This window comes from Phascolarctos cinereus, unplaced genomic scaffold, assembly GCF_003287225.1.
Source record: "Phascolarctos cinereus isolate Bilbo 61053 unplaced genomic scaffold, phaCin_HiC Scaffold_5;HRSCAF=322, whole genome shotgun sequence".
NCBI lineage: Eukaryota > Metazoa > Chordata > Mammalia > Diprotodontia > Phascolarctidae > Phascolarctos > Phascolarctos cinereus.
The window spans coordinates 91,885,969-91,904,976 of record NW_027555958.1 but is presented as its reverse complement, the minus strand read 5'-3'; the positions used below and the strand labels follow the sequence as shown (position 1 = coordinate 91,904,976).

The 19,008-nt window shown below is 35.9% G+C and overlaps 1 protein-coding gene across 1 annotated transcript in view; it reads left to right on the top strand.

Annotated features, from left to right (window-relative positions):
- Nucleotides 1–19,008, top strand: part of IGF2R (insulin like growth factor 2 receptor) — a 148,652-nt gene that overhangs the window by 42,489 nt on the left and 87,155 nt on the right. The window contains exons 3-4 of the mRNA XM_020986735.2: nucleotides 11,443–11,567; nucleotides 13,114–13,212. Coding sequence (XP_020842394.1) covers nucleotides 11,443–11,567; nucleotides 13,114–13,212 — 224 coding nt within the window. The remainder of the gene's footprint in view (nucleotides 1–11,442; nucleotides 11,568–13,113; nucleotides 13,213–19,008) is intronic.

Sequence of the window (19,008 nt, the reverse complement as noted above, 5' to 3'; positions counted from 1 at the left end):
TTCTCTGATTAGTAGTAAAGAATAGATAGGTAGCTCTGTGGATAGAGTGCCATGCTTGGAATCAGGAATACCTGAGTTAAAATCCAGCCTTAGATACTTACTAGCTGTGTGGCCTGGGCAAGTCACTTAACCCTGTTTGCCTCAGTTTCCTCATCTGTTAAAACAAGCTGGAGAAGGAAATGGCAAACCACTCCAGTATCTTTGCCAAGAAAACCTCAAATGGGGTCACATAGTCAGACATGACTGAAATGACTGAAGAGTAACAAAAATTATTAGTGATTCAGAGTGATTCAGATTCCCCCATATGGCTATCGATAGATTGGAGTTCTTCCTCTGAAAATGGCTTGTTCACTTTCTTTGACCATTTATCAGTTGGTAGTGGCTCTTATCCTTCTAGATTTGAGTCAGTTTCCTGTGTGTCTTAGAAATGATACCTTTTTCAGAGAAACTTTTCCCCCTGTTTACCTGCTTCTCTTCTTTTTAATGTTATGTAATCAAAATTGTCCATTTTACCTTCTGTGCCCTTTCTTTCTCTTGTTTAGTAATGAACTCTTCTCTTGTCTGTACATCTGATGGGTAATTTGGATAGTGAGACTGGAAAAGTAGGTTGGGATTGGCTCGTGGGAAGGGCTTTAACTGCCGAGCAGAGGAGTTTATATTTTGACCTAGAGGAAATAGGGACCTAGTGGATGTATCATGCTGAGGCTTGTGCTTAGGGAAAAATCACTTTGGTGGTTCTGGAGGGTGGATTAGGCTGGTTAGAAGCTCTTGACAAGGAAGCTAATGCTGATGAGAGTTTGAACTAGTATAGTGCCTATGTGATCAGAGAGAAGATCAAGGGAAGAGATGACAAGATTTGGCAACTGGCTTGGAGGGGTAAAGAAGGTTGAGGAATCAAGCACTGGTCTTTGGTTGTGTATCTGAGAGACTAGAAGGATGATGGTGCCCTGGAAATAAATGGGGACATTTGGACTTCCCTTTTGTACATATTGAGGTGCCTGTAAGACATCTATTTTGAAAAGTCTTTTTTTTATTTTTAACTTTTTTTGCTTTTTGGTGAGACAATTGAAGTTAAGTGACTTACCCAGGGTCACATAGCTATTAAGTGTTAAGTGTCTGAGGCTGGATTTGAACTCAAGTCCTCCTGACTCCAAGGCCAGTGCTCTATTTACTGGGCTGCCTAGCTGCCCTCATTTTGAAAAGTCTTAACAGTCATTTGATTATGTTGACTAGATTTGTGCAACTGGGAGCTATTTGCATGATAATTAAACTCATGTGGGCTAGTGAGGTTATCTAGAGAGAGGATCTAGTGAGAAGAAGGCCCAAGATAGACTCTCTTGGTACATCTAGTCTTGGTGTTTGATATAGATGATGCAGTAAAGGAGATTGAGAAGACGAGGGCCGATTGGGAGGAGCAGAACCAGGAAAGAACAGTTTTGTGAAATCTCATAAGAAGAGAGAGTCTTTAGGTGCAGAGAGTGACTGGTAGTGTCATATTCAGCAAAGAGAATGAAGGAGGATAAGTGTTGAGAAAATACTGCCAGATTTGGCAATTAAGAGGTAAATAGCCTTGGAGAGCCAAGTTTGATCATTCTTATTACTGTGTTTTTTGTTTTGACAGTGTTGTTGCATATTTTGTCTTTTGTTGCTGTTTGCTTCACTTTGTATTAATTCACAAGTCTTCTCATATTCACTTTCTTATGACACTATAATTCCATACTGTTACATGGGACACTTATAGGCCACAATATCTAAAGCTATTCCCCAGCTGATGGGAATCAACTTTGTTTTCAGTTACTTGGTACTACAAAAAGGACAACTATGAACAATTACTGTAAATGGGACCTTTCTTTCTATCTTTGACACGAGGTATATAGGTCAGGGACATCATACAATATTGCTATTGTACCTCTCACAGTGCCAATTGTACGGCTGAATAATTTGTAAGTGAAGTGTTTAATAATTTAGAGTACCTTTTGAATTGAAATGCATTGAGTTCTACCTTCTAATCAAAGAAGTGTAAAAGATGAACAAACTACTTAATTTATTGAATTGGCCTTTAAAAATATAAATTTATAAATTAATTACTTGTGTCTTTTCCCAGATTACTATTTATTTGAGTAGCCAATTATGTGAAAATAAAATATTGAAACATTTATGTGCAAAGACTCTGATGTTTCTGGTAATACTAGAAATTGTACTTAGATAATCTCACAGTGGTTATGCAGTACAAGAAAAGATGATCATGAGCCTTCAAGTAATATTCTGCAAATTTCTTTTTTTTTTTAATCTGCATAGAGGCCACTGCTAGTTTCTCAACTCTCAGCAAAACTAATGTATGAAAATCCAGATTTCTGTAAAAGAGGAAACTAGATGATGATTTGCTTTATAACTGGATTTTTCTCTGTACAGATGGATGAACTACAGGATTCTTCGTTAAAAAATTTTTAATTAATGCCCTTTTTATTCACTTATTTCCAAATGTATCCTGCTCCCCAGCTCAAGAGAGCCATATCTTTCAACAGAAATTGGAAAAGAAAGAGTAAAAAGTGCAGTTTAGTAAAGAGCAGTTATCTGACACTGAATGTATTATATCATATATAGTGCTTTACTTAAGTTATCACTTTATTTTTATTCTTAATAAACACCAAATAAAATGGACATTTTCATATATGTAGTAGAACAAAAAAAGAAATGTATATGAAATTTTACAGATATTGTGAACAACTTGCTATTAATAAGTTCAACCTGTAGCTTTTAAAGCTGTCTGGCTCATCTGCTTTAGGCTCAATGACTTTGATCTTTTCTTTTCACTTTCCTGCTGTATTATCTCCCCTTGTCCTCTTTGCCCACCTTTGCCCACCTTATTCCCTCAAAAAAAGAAGCACAGAGCCCTTGAAACAGCTATACATAATCTGAAAATAGATGTCTTATTCTGCATCTTGAGTCTGTCGCCTCTCTGATTAAGTGGATAGCATGCTTCATTACAAGCCCTCTCAAATTTTAGTTGGTCATTGTGTAACTTAGAGTTTTCAAGGAAAGTTGTTTATCTCCATAATGTTAATATTGTATAAATTGTGGTCTGGGTTCTGTTCACTCAGCATCATTTCATACTAGTTTTCCCAGATTTCTCTGAAGCATCCTTATCATCATTCCTTACTGTACACTAGTATTCTTTTACATTCATAAAACATAATTTGTTTAGTCATTTCCTTATAGTTTATTCCCCTTTGTTTCTGATTCTTTGCTACTAAAAATACTTTTGTATGTAATGAATCTTTTTTCCTCTTTCTTTGATTTCCTCGGGGTAAAAGCCTAATAGTGGTGTCACTGGGTCAAGGAGTATACATAGTTCAGTGACTTTGGATGGGAGGAATAGTCCCAAATTGCTTTCTTGGTCAGAATAGTTATAGTATGTTCAGTTTTGTTTCATTATTTTTCTTGTTGCTTTATTGCCATGTATATTTTTTTTTAAACTTCTGAGTCAATTCATATAAGGCTTTCTTTGTTTTTCTGAATTCTTAATGTACTGCAAATGAGAGGCTTTTTGGCATAGGGGATAGAGAAATTTATAAGTCAGTCTGCAGCGGGTTCCATTCCTTCCTCCAACACATAGTAATCTTGGGGTTAGCTTCATAACCTCACAGTGCCACCAGGAAGCTCTCTCTAAGAATATCAGTTGCAGAGTAGGTGAGCCTATCCTGCATTGCTGAGTTTTCCCTTTGGAACTTCTCGAACCCAGCGAAACAGTAGGTCTTGTCTGAAAGCCAAACTCCTTACCTACTGTTTGCTTCTCAGTTCCTTGCTGTCAGAAAAGGTGATACAATGAAAAAAAAAATACATCTCACCTTCCTATCTTGACAGCCAGGTCTTCTAGTGCTTTTAAAGTAAGGTTCGAAGTATAAAAATTTGGTTTTTATACACGTCTCTCAGGAACATATGAAATTCTTTGCCCTTTGCATAAAAGGAGGAATTCCAAATAATGGTCTCCTGAGTGAAGTAAAGATTGAATCTGTCATAGTGAACCAGTTCTGTAGAGTGAACTTCCTAATTTGCTGAGAAGGTGTAGGCAAAAATTAAATTCTCGAATACTTTTCAGAAGAACATGTAGGAGAGGGTTAGTAGAATGAAAATTATCTGTCATCTAGTTTCTGTGAGAGCATATATAATACTCTTGGGCTTTGCCCTTTTCTATACAGCCTAAGTATGTATTTGTGAAATTCATTTTTATTCAGCTGATGGTGCTGTACTGATTTCAGAAATAAGTGCATGTGTGGGAGGGTGTGCAGATCCTTGGAAAGCTTGGATCCTCTGTATTATTGCCTATGACTCAAGAATTTGCTGGTAAAAAAATGCACTGGTTTTCTTAAGAGGTTGTATTTCTTGGTTGTCCTTGGGGTTAGAGGTCTGGTTTTAGATCTCCAGCTGTGGTTTCTAGCCTTAGGAATGGCTATATTTATTGTGAATTTGTGATCCAAGGATTAGTAATGTGAACCTGTAGCATGAAAATGATAATTTATATCACCTCCAAAGTGCCTTTTAGCCCTAATTCCTACAGTCCTTTTTATAGGGTAGTGGTTAGCTACAAATATCTGTTGTTTGCTGCCTTTCATTGTAGATGAGGCCCCCATCACCTTTTGCCACCATCAGCCTCCAAACTCATGTTCTTTATTCTGTCTAGTCCATCCTACATATTTGCTGCTTGCCAAGACTAATTTTCTGTTTTTATTGTATCATTCTTCTCAAGAATCTATAGCTTCCCATTTTCTTATGTTTTTGGGAGAGTCAAACTGTATTTTCATTGATATAGGGAACACTTAGTGAGGAAATTATTAACACAGGCTACAAAATTGTTGACTAGGTCCAATGGAACAGTAAATATTTCTCCAGGAATAATCTCCCAAGGAAAGAAATATACAAATAGAAAATAACCACACATTAAATATTACATAAAACAAAGAAAGATGATGAGAGCTATGCATTGTATAGGAGGCCTTTGTTTCTTATCTCTTTCAGATTTAGTAGCTAGGAGAGAAAAGTTTGAAATATTCCACCAATGCGGATACTACCAGAACATGGAACACTTGATCATAACTTTTATTTATTTTGTGTATAAAATGCTTTGTATCTATTTTGTATTCTTTATATACTTATATATGTACATGTTGGGTTCCCTGATTATACTGAACTCCTGAGGGTGGGAGCTATTTTATTTTTTTCTTTGTATCCTCAGAGCCTAGCATGTAGTTATAGTAGGCGTTTAGCAAATACATGGTTGATTGAGTTATCATACTACTTCACATCATGGATGTATTCCTGTCAATGAGCAATAAAAAAGAAAAAAAACAGAACCAGGCTTTCATAAGGCACACTGGAAGGGGCTAGCCGAGGGTTGAACAATGGTGGAGTAAATCTGGAGAGGATTATAATTCAGCTGGATAGAGATGAAAGCATTGGAAAGACATAGTAGGGAGGGTTTTATGCCTAAGGCACTGCTTGCTGTTCCGCACATCCTAATGAATGCCCTTGTCAACACTATACTTTTATTCCAAAAATGCTCACTTTGCACAAAATGTTTCTTTTGGTTTACGCCTTTGAAATTATCTTTAGAACTTTGCATTCTTTTGAATGTTGTCTGTGGAGGCAGAGTCAAGATAGTGGAGTAAGAGGAAGCAGTAGAACCTCCCCACTGCTCCACAATGATCTAGAAAAATGCCTCGTACCAAATTCTAGCTGGGAAAGCCAAGAAAAAGTCATTTTTCCTACCCTGAGAGAGAGACAGAGATCTGTGGACACTGGTGTCAGGGGTTGGTCAGACGCATGCATTCCATTATTCAGGGAGTGATAGAAAGCTGAGAGAAGCACCAGAAGAGGAAAAAAGAAAGAGATTGGAGACCCCTAAACCTAGTTCTGGGTCCAAGAACAGGTTCATCTGGCAGCTCTGTCACCTATTAACCCTAGTCTGGGTTATATTTAGGATGGAAAGGGGGAGTTGTGAGTGTGAGCTCTAGCTCTGTACTAAGCAAGGAACAAGCTCTGGAAACAAATGTGGCTTTGATCCCAGGAGCAGAGCAGTGACTCAGTTCTAGCCCTTAGTTCAGTATGTATAACCAGGACTGGAGTCCCAGACCTTAAGGGTTCAAACACTCTGAACTTGCCCAGCATCCCAGTAGGCTAGCAGTGACTGACTCCAGCAGCAGTTTACTGAAACTTCCAACCAAGGAGAAACCAACAGACCCACACCTGAGTCAGGAACTTATACTCAGAGAGCACAGTGAACAGACATCTCCCCAGATCACACAACTTTGGGAGTGTTGAAATCTTGCAGGCCCCTAGACTGAGCTGTGAAAACAAAAGAAGGATGTAAAGGGACAGAATTAGACATTTCACCTACCCCCATGCAGGTGTACTGAGCCAGCACTAACATAAATTTCAAAGTTAAGAAGAAGATTGGAAGAATGAGCAAACAAACAAAAAGAATCCCAAGGCAAAAAGTTACTATGGTGGCAAGATACAAAGATCTACAGGCAAAGCCTCAAAGAAAAATTCTGTTTAGATACAAATGCAACAAGAATTTCTAGAAGAGTTAAGAACAAGATTTGAAAAAAAGCCAAAACAGGATTTTAAAAACCAAATGAGACCAGTAGAGGAAAAAAAAATGAAAAAAGAGGCAAGATCTAGGGAAGAAAGAAAGAGAAAAGGAAGGGAAAAGAGGTAGAAAACCTCACTGAAGAAAATTACTCCTTGAAAATTATTGGCCAAGTAAAAGCTAACAACTCCATGAGATGTGATTATTGACTGTGGCATTAAGTCTTCATCTTTTAAGAGGGAATTGAATTTTTGGAAACAACCACTATTAAGTAAAAGTCTTAAGTATTTGGTAAATAATGGGTGATTATTTTGAATTTTAACCTGTTAAAAATGCATACTGTGAACTGTAGCATTTTCTCTGTAAAGTCAGTCATTGGGCCATAGGTAATTCATTTTTTTGCATTGCACTGAAGCTGAAAGATTTCTGCATTGACTCTTTGACCCCATGGATGAATTTTCTGTAGGCAGTGTCATTGCTGATAAAGAAATAAGTCAACATGATCCTCTCTTATGTTTTTTGACATGGCTTTCAGAGATGCTGGCATTTTCCAATGCAAACTTTGATGTTTCATTTCTGTGTCATACCGGAAACACTATGTCTCATCACTAGTTATATTTTTCTCCAAAATGAGAGAGACTAGAACAAATGTAAAATGTTTGATGTTTCTTTCATCATGTAATATCTGGCATTCTTTTCAGAAATGTTTATTTGCTTTTAGCACAAGATTATTTATGAAAATTAAACTCATTAGCTGTCATTTTCATCAATTTAGATGAACTAAATCTCTTTCCTTTTGAGTATTTTCATTGTCTTATGTCTAGTTGGGTGACTGCTCAGTGCACATTCTCTACTACCTTTTTAAAAACTCTTCTTATGCCTATCTGAATTTCTTATCCTTGATATTTCCTTATTCCCCATCTCTCCCCATCCCCCAAGACTTGTTTGAATATATATCAAGCATCTCATTTGTCAATTTTACTTAACAGATCTGATATACTTTGCTGACATACTTCAGTCACTACAGTTGCTATCACAAAGATGAATTGACTATTTATATTTATTATTTATACTTTAGTGATCTTTGATATGGTCTTATTTCTGTCTTTAAGAGACAATAAAGGAATATGAAATATGAAAGGAAAATGATGGAAAATCTTTAAGAGTAAATGTACTCTCAAGTTCTGAATATGATATAATGGCTAATTGTTGTTTTCTGTACAGTATTGTTGGAATCTTTGTATTTTTTTATCTAGGCTATCTTCTTTAGGTTTGGTAGTCATATCACAATGAAAATAAGACTGTTCTGCATGCTTGCCAACTTCTGGGCTCACAAATTCACATTTGTGAATTACAGTGGCTTTTGTAGGGGGAGGTATCAGGATTTGTGATCTGGAGTTAGGGATGGGGAAGGCTCACATTTGAAAACTGATAAAGTTCAGATGTATAATTTACAGTTTTAAAGAGTTGTCTAGAGTCTAAGTAAGTAGACCGTGGTCATGCTGGGAGAATTTGAACCCAGATCTTCTCGATTCCAGGTTGCTTCTCCTGAATGAGCAAAAAAGTCTATTGAATGCTGTGAAAAAAGAAAAGCAAAAGCTTAATGAATATTAAAGCATTAAAATGTTTTTGAATCCTATAGGCTTTTTTTTTTTGCTTTTAAGTAACTTTATTTGTTTATCTCCAGAGAAGATCAAAGTAAATTTGTTCCTAAAGCACCTAATGAGGCTTCCTCACCTTATTTTTAATTGCCTGGGGATCTTGATAGCAAAAGTTGGATCCTGAGATGATCTTGAGAGTAGGCTGTTTTTGTGGGTGGGTGAAATCCAGTGGATCCCTACAATTCAATTACAGCTAACTAATTCATTGAGTACCTAATATGGTTCTCATTACCCTTATAACACTGCACTGTGTGTGATACTGAGGCTCAAAATTGTTCAAGCATTTGTCACTGTTTTTAAGGAACTTTATCTCATTTGAGACAAGTAAAACTTGGCAGTTTCTTGATCACTTAAAGAGTTTATGATTTTGGCAGCATCCCCTTTTCAACATTTTAACTGATGATCCCTTTAATTTGGTAGATAGCCTTCAAGAGTTGCTGTATTCATAACATTCACCACTTGGAGACTACCATAGTGATAGACTCTTTGAACTTCGATTCTCAGACAGCAAGAATACAATTCATGGTCAGATCTATAATTAGCTTTCTAGTTTGGTAAGGACCTACCAGAGCTTGAGTTTTGTTGGCATAGCCTTTAAGAAACCAGAGTCAACTCCGTGCCACAATAAGGCATCTCCAAGAGGACTTAGCTTGGTAAAGACATATGCAAGAACATTTAATAAAAGGCAAAAAATGCAAATGTGTTGAGGATGGATGACAGCGATAGGCTGTAACAGTAACATTTTTAATGTAGTTTATTTTTCTCCCCCAATTAACATGTTAAAACAATTTTTAAAAGCATTTAAAAAAAAGTTTTGTGTTCCAAATTCTATCCCTCCCTCCAGCCCCTCCCTACTTCCTGAGACGGTAAGCAATCAGATATAAGTTATGTATGTGAAATCATATAAAACATTTCCAAATTAGTAATTTTGTATAGGAAGATCTGAACAAAAGAAAAAGAATGAAAGAAAGTGAAAAATAGTGTATTTCAGTCTGTATTCAAACAGTATCATTTCTTTCTCTGGAAAGGGATAGTATACTTCTTCATTAGTCCTTTGGGATTTTCCCTGATCATTGTATTGCTGAGAATAGCTAAGTCATTCACAGTTCTTCATGAAACAATATTGCTGTTACTGTGTATAATGTTCTCCTGGTTCTGTTCACTTCGCTTTGCCTCGGTTCATGTAAGTCTGGGTTTTTCTGAAATTATCCTGCTTGTCATTTCTTAAAACACAATAATATTCCATTACAGTCATGTACCACAGGTTGTTTGGCCATTCCCCAATTGATGGGCATCCCTGTGATTTCCAATTCTTAGCAACCACAAAAAGAGCTGCTATAAATATTTTTGTACATATAGGTGTCTCCCCCCCTCCTTTTTTGGGATGTCTTTGGGATATAAACCTAGCAAGCAGTATTGCTGTTTCAAAGGGTTATGCACAGTTTTATAGCCTTTTGAGCATAGCTCCAAATTACTCATCGCAGTGGTTGAGAATCAGTTCACAACTCCACCAATACTGTGTTAATGGCCCAGTTTTCCCATATCCCCTCCAGCACCCATCATTTATCTTTTTTTGTCATATTAGTCAATCTCATAGGTGTGAGGTAGTACTTCAGAGTTGTTTTAATCTGCATTTCTCTAATCAATAGTCATTGAGAAGCATTTTTTCGTATGATGATAACTTTGATTTCTTTGTCTGAAAACTGGCTGTTCATATCCTTTAACCATTTGTCAATTGGGGAATGACATGTATTTTTACAAATTTGACTCAGTTCTCTATATATTTGAGAAATTAGGCCTTCATGAGGCATACTTGTTGCAAAAATTTTCCACTATTTTCTGTTTTCTTTATAATTTTGGTTGCATTGGTTTTGTTTGTGCAAAATCTTTTTAATTTTATATAATCAAAATTATCTATTCTACGTTTTTTAATGCTGTCTATCTCTTGTTTCATCATGATTTCTTCCCTTATCTGTAAATCTGACATAAACTATTCCATGCTTTCTTAATTTGCTTATGGTATCATTCTTTATGTGTAAATCATGTGCCCATTTTGACCTTGTCATGGTATATGGTGTGAGATGTTGGTCTATACCTAGTTTCTGCCATACCGTTTTCCAGTTTTCTTAGCAGTTTTTGTGAAATAATGAGTAATTGTTCCAAAATCTTGGATCTTTCGGTTTATCATATACCAGATTACCATGGTCATTCACTATAATGTAATTTGTACTTATTATTATACTGATTCGCCACTCTATTTCTTAGCCAGTACCAGATTGTTTTGATATTTGCCACTTTATAATACTGTTTGAGATTTGATATGCCTTCCTTCCCTTTTTTTGCCGATTCCCTTGATATCCTTGATTTTTTTGTTCTTCTAGATGAACTGTTATTTTTTCTAGTGCTGTAACATACTGTTTTGATAGTTTGGTATGGCACTGAATAGATAGATTAATTTAGGTAGAATTATCATTTTTATTATATTGGTTCAGCCTACCCATGAGCAATTAATATTTTTCTAGTTGTTTAGATCTGACTTTATTTGTGTAAAAAGTGTTTTATAATTGTGTTCATATAGTTCCTGGGTTTGTCTTGGCAGGTAGGTTCCCAGGTATTGTCTGCAGTTATTTTAAATGGGATTTCTCTTTCTGTCTCTTGCTGCTGGGCTTTGTTGGTAATATATAGAGATGTGGGTGATTTATGTGGCTTTATTTTGTATCCTGCAACTTTGCTAAAGTTGTTAATAATTTCAAGTAGCTTTTTAGTTGATTCTCTAGGATTCTCTAAGTATAACATAAGATAGTTTTATTACTTCATTGACTATTCTCATTCCTTAAATGTCTTTTTCTTCTCTTACTGCCGTACCTAATATTTTTAGTACAATATTGAATAATAGAGGTAACAGTGGGCATCTTTTTTTCACCCCTGATTGTATTGAGAAGGCTTCTTCCTCATCCTCATTACAGATAATACTTTCATGTAACATTTTAACATTTAAGCCAAGTACTCTAAGAATTAATTTTAGATGACAGTACATACAGAAACGCTTTGTTTGGGTAGTTTGAGTGTGCGTCTCTAAGCTGCTAAATAAAATACTCTGTTGAAAAACTAGCAACATTTTTTGTGTTCCACTGGAATTAGCTTTGATGTATATCTGTTTAATAGTTGGCCTTTTCTTTTCCCCCTTCACAGGAGACTTATCTTTGAAAAATGGAACCAAATCCTTGATGGAATTCAACACAGGGGATCCCTGTTTCCAGCAAGGAACAAGTATAACAGTACATAGTAGTATTGCCTTCTTATGTGGGAAAACACTGGTTAGTCAATGGGGATTCATTCTTCTTCTTGTCTGTTATCTTACAACAAGTGTCTTGTTAGTTGTGTGTTTTGGCCACAAGTGAAAAAACAAACCTAAAAAGAAAGCATATGAATCCTAAACTACCTCAAGTCTATATTTACAATGTTTTCAGTTTGACTTGAAATACTTACTGTGTAGAGAGTGACAATTTTAGAATAGTTAAATTAGTTATAGGGTGATTTTTGTATTCTTAGCATTGCTGATTCCTTTTTGCCGAGAGAGAGAGAGAGAGAGAGAGAGAGAGAGAGAGAGAGAGAGAGAGAGAGAGAGAGAGAGAATGTGTGTGTGTGTTTTATAATTCACCCATTTTATATTAAACTTCAGCAATAGTAAGAGGAGCTGTTTAGAGAGACATTACTCACTAGTAAGTAGTAGAGCTGATAACCCTTGAGAAACTACTAAATGCTAAAGTGGATTTGAATGTGTAAAGTAATAAATTAAAACAAAACAAAAAAACGAAACTGAACATACAGTCGTTTGATTAGCCAGTTGCTATCACTAATAATTAACATGAGGATCCTTTTAGGAAACAACTTTTAGCATTTGGGGGTATTAAGGGCTGTTAAGGAGTCCCCTGAACTTGTTTTATTGAGTAAGTCTCATGGCATTCTGATTACCTGTTGACATACACAACCAATTTAAATCTGCCCAAAACAGAACAGGTACCTCAGTGTACATACACTATTTTAAAACTCTTTATAAAGTACTGGTGCCATAATTTTCACCTGAGGAAATCTGAAAATAGAATTTCTAGTATTAATTTTTGATCAGTCTAGATTACTCAGTTGGCTTCAAATTGCTGGAAATGATGTGAAAAAATGAAGTGCATGCTTAACAGTGAAAAGTAGCCAGGATTTAAGTTTTAGCTAATTACCTTCGTTTAATTAATTCCATCTTCAGTGCACAAGAAACTAAAAGTCAGTAAACAGGAGGTGTGTCTAGTCTCACATCTCCTTCGTCTGAGACATATTACTAGGCCATTTAGAGTTGACCATCCTGAGACCTGTTATCTTCTAGCCCATCCAAAGATCAATTATATTTGCATTTATTCTGAAATTGAATATCGACATAAGTAATTCTTTAGGGAAGGAACCTAAATTTGAATTGAGCTCTGAGGGATTATACTTTGGAAAGATTTGAGTCTTCTAACTCAGATCACATGTTTTGGTATGCGCCTTAGCTTTGACATAAATGGTATTTGAGTAAGAGGAAAAATCTAGAATTTGAGAATAGAGAACCCCTTAGGGTTTAATTATCACATAGTTTTTGCGTGTTAACTTGGTAACAGTGGTACCATTGAGAAATTCATGTGCATTGAAGGTCATCTCTCGAGGTGGCTGAAGACAAAGCCAGTGACCCTTTGATTCAGGAATGTGCTTGTTCATTTGCTCAACTGAAACCTTTTGGTTATCTAGATTTTATTTTAAAGAAACTTTAAAAATCTCAAGAATCTCTAAAGACATCCTACATTCGTGATTTTAATTTTTATAATTTTTTTAAAATAGGGAACTCCTGAATTTGTAACCTCAACAGAATGTGTGCATTACTTTGAATGGAGGACCACTGTGGCTTGCAAGAAAGACACATTTAAAGCTAACAAAGAGGTAACAAGTGAATTTTTGCATGTTTATCAGATAAGCTGTAGTGATGTTCAAGGACTTAAAATACTAGTTTTGAGAGACAAAGAACATTTTAATTATTAAACTTCAGTTTAACAAAGCTACTATACAGTTAAATTGCTTGTTTGAAATAATTTTGGGCAGTATCTAAGTTAAGAGCAAGAGATCCTAAATTTTAAAGGTCGTGATGCTTAGATCAGAAGTTTTTAACCTATTTACATATATGAAGCAGACCACAACTCTTCCTGGACATTATTTAATAAATTACTTTCTCAAGCTCTGTGGGCTAGATGTTGCCCTAATTATGACTACATCATTCATTTTAAATAAGTGAGCCAACAGGATAAAGACCATGGATTATTACCCATGTCTCGCCTCTGCATTGAATTTGCCCACTTTATGAGGTATTTATAAGGAATACATGCCATCTCCACATGTCTTGACTGTTTCATTTTTTTTTTAACACAGCAACCATTTCTTGTGTATAATATGTATAATGACCCTAATATGGCCCTAATATTCTCACCTGTTGCTTCCAGATTCTTCTCCAGGTCACTTGATATTGGTCTCTTATCTTCTGTTTCTTATTGGTCTCCCATTTTTTCTTTCAGGCAAACTTTCTCGAACCCCTTGTGTCATATCATCCTGCTCATACTTTTCGAGAGAGTACACATTCTTTGCTAATGTTTTATAATCTTGCTCTCCTTTTTATTTATCTAATAGCCTCTGAAATCTGCCTTTTCTGAAAATGAAAGATAAATGATGACTGATGTCTGGGGACTTTGGTTCATATTCTGGTTTTGACACTTACTAGCTGTATGACCTTGGGCTAGTGACTTCACTTGTCTCAGCTTCAGTTTCCTTAGAATGGATTAGTGTATAGAAAGTGGGCCATGGAAGACCTAGTTTTAAGCCCCACCTCAGAAACATACTTGCAGGAAATCAGTGAACCTCTCAGTATCTCACACAGCTGTCCAAGACCAGAAATTGTAGGTTTTCCTCACCAGGGATCTACCTATATAGTTAGAGAGAGAGAAAAAACTTATACTACCTACCTACTATAAGGCTGTAGTGAGATGTACTTGGCATACCTTAAAGGACTAGAGATACTGTTTGTTTTTTCTTTTTCTTTGAAGAACTATGCCATAAGTAGTAATGAATGCTGTAGATATTATCAAGTAATTTAATGCTACATATTTCAGACTTGTAAAGCAGTAAAAGAAGATGAAAAAAACCCATGACAATAGAGAGGCAGAGAAGAAAGATAAATAGCTCTCTTCTGGAATGGAGTAGAGGAGATTCAGCCAAAGGGGGGAAAATATTGATTGGGAGTGACAAAGCTTGTGAATTTTTTGGGAGACAATATTCTCAGGTGGGAATTGATGTTAAATTTGAGTTTCCTTACTTTATTTGAGGGGAATGTATAAGTGATATTCACCTCACCCCAGCCAAAGCCTATATATCACACCCATTCTTACTGTCAATTTTTAAACAATTTAATAGGAAATGAGTGCTTGAGTAAAGAATCTTAGAGCTGGATGGGTCCTTAGAAATCATCTAATCCAGGGGTGGAAAACCTGCACCCTCTAGACCTGATTCTAATCCAGTATCCTTGATTTAGAGAAACCTGGAGTTTGAGAGAGTTCTTGACTGGCTTAAGAGATCACACAGGTGGAGGAATATCTAGCATTATTACAACCTAGGTCTCCAGGCTCCCAGTCCAGTCATCTTTCCACTGTACTAGGAGTTCAACTATTTTATTAAAAGGGGAATAAATTTCCTTTTAAAGCAACTAATTGAGGCATTCTTCAGGTTGCTTTAGAAATGAAGTCTTAGACGGTGTCCTTTAGCAAGCTAGTTTAACATGGTCTTTAATTTCCTCTTTTGGACTTCTGGCCTTTTTTCGCCACACAGTCCTCCTTTTTTGTGTTTTGTTTTTCCATTTTACTTTGATAGCTATCACTGGTTTTTGTTATCTAAGTATCCCATTTATCTTCTTTGCTATTTTGACTATTGTATGACTTTCTTCTGCTAAGGAAAAAAAATTTCAAAGATAGGTAAACACTAATTTTCTTTTCTTTTCCTGTTTGTCTAGATGATTTCTTTTTTTGTTTTTATTTTCCTCAGGTATAAATCTCAATTTCTTTTTAGAAAGAACAGTTTCACCATAGTATTAAATAATCTAGTCAGCATTAAAAGGGTTTTAAAATTTTTTAAAAGGATAATAGTTTTAAAATTGATTTTAAAATATTAATCCATCTCTAAGTTAGTACATTAATACTGACTGAGTCTCCCTACCCAGGTACTGAAAGAGATGATGAATGTAATTACTGATCTATTGTCAGTGAGCTTTAAAAAATCTCTTAGAGGAGGAAAAGAAAGTATATAGAAGAGGAGGTATAGAAGAGGGCAAAAACCTGATGAGGGGAAGGGAAAAGGGGACCTGAAAATTTGAGCTGAATGAGTTTTGAGTCAGTTTCTGGTAAAGATTTTGTGAACCTTCAGAAAAGGAATGTCACTCAGAGCCATCATGGCTTCATCAAGAACAGGTTGTGCCAGACTAACTCCTTCCTCTCTACCTCCAAACTCCCCCCCCCCCTTTTGACAGTATTACTAGATCAAAATAATGCTATAGATATGGTCTCTCTGGATTTAACAAAACATTTAGCAGAGTCTTATGCCATCCTTGTGGACAAGTTAAGGAGATGTGTACTAAATGACAATACAGTTAGATATATTGGGAACTGGTTTGAATGACTTAAACTAAAGAGGTGTCTTTAATGATGTGATGCCAGCTCAGAGTAGATCTCTAATGGAGAGACTCATTGATCAATCCTTGGCCCTATGTTGTTGAATTTTTTTTTGAAATTTTTTTATGAATGACTTCTTCGAGGCATAGTTGGCATTTGTCACAAAGCTGGAAAGGCTAGCTAACACAGTGGGTAATAAATTCAGGACCCAAAAATATTTCAGCAGCCTAGAATGGTGAGCCAGATTTAATATGAAGACATTTCATGGGTATAAATATAAGGTAAACACTAGGATTCAAAATATCATTTTCACAAGTACAAGATGAGAAAGGCATGGTGAGAGAGCAGATTTGTCTGAAAAAATTCTAGAAACTTTGGTGGACAGCAAGCTGAATCACTCAAAAACAACAAAAAAAAAGATCACATATGCACCAGAATATTTCTAGCAGCCCTTCTTGTAGTATCAAAGAACTGGAAACAAAGTAGATAACCCATTGATTTGGGAATGGCTAAGTTGTGGTACCATACCATAATTTCTTCAGTTATTCCCCAATTGATCATTATGTACTTCCTTTCCAATTTTTTGCTTCCTTAGAAAGTGTTTCTCTCAGTATTTCAGTATACACTAAGTTTTTCTTTCTGTCTTTGACCTCGTTGGGATATGTACTATAGAATAAGAGTTCTTAATGCTTCATGTGCTCTAAATTTCAGGAACTTGGATGAGGAAAAAAAATTACATCTTTATTTTTACTAACATCTAACTCAAACATAGCATTTCTTTTATTCATAATATTTTTTCAGAAACATTATTTTGAGGAGTCCATAGTCTGTACCAGATTGCAAAAGGAGATTGTAACACAAAGAATGTTTAAGAACCCCTGATGTAGTGTGGGGGTCCCTGGATCTAAGAGTGAACAGTTGAAGGGCATTTTTTATGCAGTTCCAGACAGGTTGTTTTCCATTCTGGTTGAACCAATTCACAGCTCTACCAGCTGTATTTAAATATATTTTTCTGCAGTCCCTGCAACATTGAATTTTTATCTTTTATCACCATTGCCATTTTAGTGCGAGATAAAACCTCAGAGTTTTCATATGCATTTTTCTTATTAGTAATTGGGAGCATTTTTATATGGTTGCTGATAGTTTGCAATTCTTTAGAAAACTTTGTTGTTTTGACAGCTTGTAATGGGTAGTGTTCTTGATCTTACTAATTGATGTCAAATTTCTCTATCCTAGGTATTTGATATAAAGATGTTTCTCTAGTTTCACAGTTCTCCTGACGTCATTCTGACTGAAACAATTTTGTATTTTGCAAAAAGCTTTTTAATTTTGTCTGATTGAAGTGGATTTATTTTATCTTTTGTGATTACTTCTTTCTCTCTTTTAGTTTCCTTCCCAGACAGTCCAACCTTTACGTTGTTTTTCTGAATCGACAGAATATTTTAAAAGGAGTCACAATGACTTCATAAACAAAACAGATATTTTACCTTAATTTGTTCATATTATGGGCACAGTGAATAAGACTCTGTTGTTTACTGGGTGGTTGTCTCTATGTGTGACTATAAGTCTGAAGAACTAATATGTCCAAACTCCATTAGTGGATGTATGTAGGGAGGGGGAGGGGGAGGGGGAGAGAGAGAGAGAGAGAGAGAGAGAGAGAGAGAGAGAGAGAGAGAGAGAGAGAGAGAGAGAGAGAGAGAGAGAGAGAGAGAGAGAGAGAGGGAGGGAGGGAGGGAGGGAGGGAGGGAGGGAGGGAGGGGGAGGGAGAGAGAGAGAGAGAGAGAGGGGGGGAGGGAGGAGAGGGAGAGAGAGAGAGAGAGGGGGGGGAGGGAGGGAGGGAGGGAGAGGGAGAAATTTCAGTTGAATCATTGGAAGTTGGAAGACACACACAGTTAGTTGGCAAAGTGAAAGGCAAATTTGTGAGGTCTTTGCTTTAATGATATGATTGAAATGATTCCATACACTAGTGAGAAATACAGTACTATGGAAGTTGTGTGACCCTATCTATGGCAAATCTAAATGAAATCTCTGAAAAAACAGAAGTAGAAAAATAGGTTAGTAGATGAGAAATTTCCTGTAAGTCTAAGTTATGAAAGTCAAGTGTAACTTTAAGTAACTGAATTTTAAAAATAGACCTTCCTGTGAACATAACTTTGGTTAAAAGGATAGAAAAAATATATTTTTTACAAAGGTGGTAATGTGAGAGTAGGGGCAGTTAGGTGGCACAGTGGATAGAGTGCCAGGCCTGGAGTCAGGAAGACTCATTTTCTTGAGTTCAAATCTAGACTCTGACACTTCCTAGCTCTATGGCCCTGGGCAGGTCACTTTACCCTGTTTGCCTCAGTTTCCTCATCTGTAAAATGACCTGGAGAAGGAATGGCAAACTACTGCAATTTCTTTATCACAAAGAGTTGGACACAACTGAAAAATGACCAAATGACCACAACAACAATGGGAGATTGGACATTATGAACATAGTAGTTGAAAATGATCAGGGTTATATACCAGCAGTTTTGCTTTACCATCATCACAATGGGCATGACTTGTCAGAGAATATGAATCTATTATTTATTCCTTGGAAGGGTAGGGTTACAAAGATGCTAATGCATTTCAAAAATACAATGTCTACAAATGAAAACTTGGCATTTGGTTTCAAAAAAGATGTAATTATGGATAGATAATTGTATCCAGATGACCCTGAGATTTTAGAAATAAACAAAAAACCTCTTCTAGATCTTGGAGACTTGCATTGTCTAATGAGTTTAATGACATTTTTATCAAAGTTCGTCTGCTGAGAGAGTTGTGAGTGGGGTCATATGTTATTCCTAAGAAAAGAGAAATTAATATGTATGGATGAGGAGAACCTATCTTCATGCTAATAAACAGTCTTCAGAGTCTGAGTTGAGAGTTTTTTCAGAGAAAAACTTCTAAATATCATGGCCAAGATGAGAGTAGCCTTATGTGAAAAACAACTGGTTATTCACCAATTTCAAATAAGACTTATATGTGAAAATTTTATGTTACTACCCTT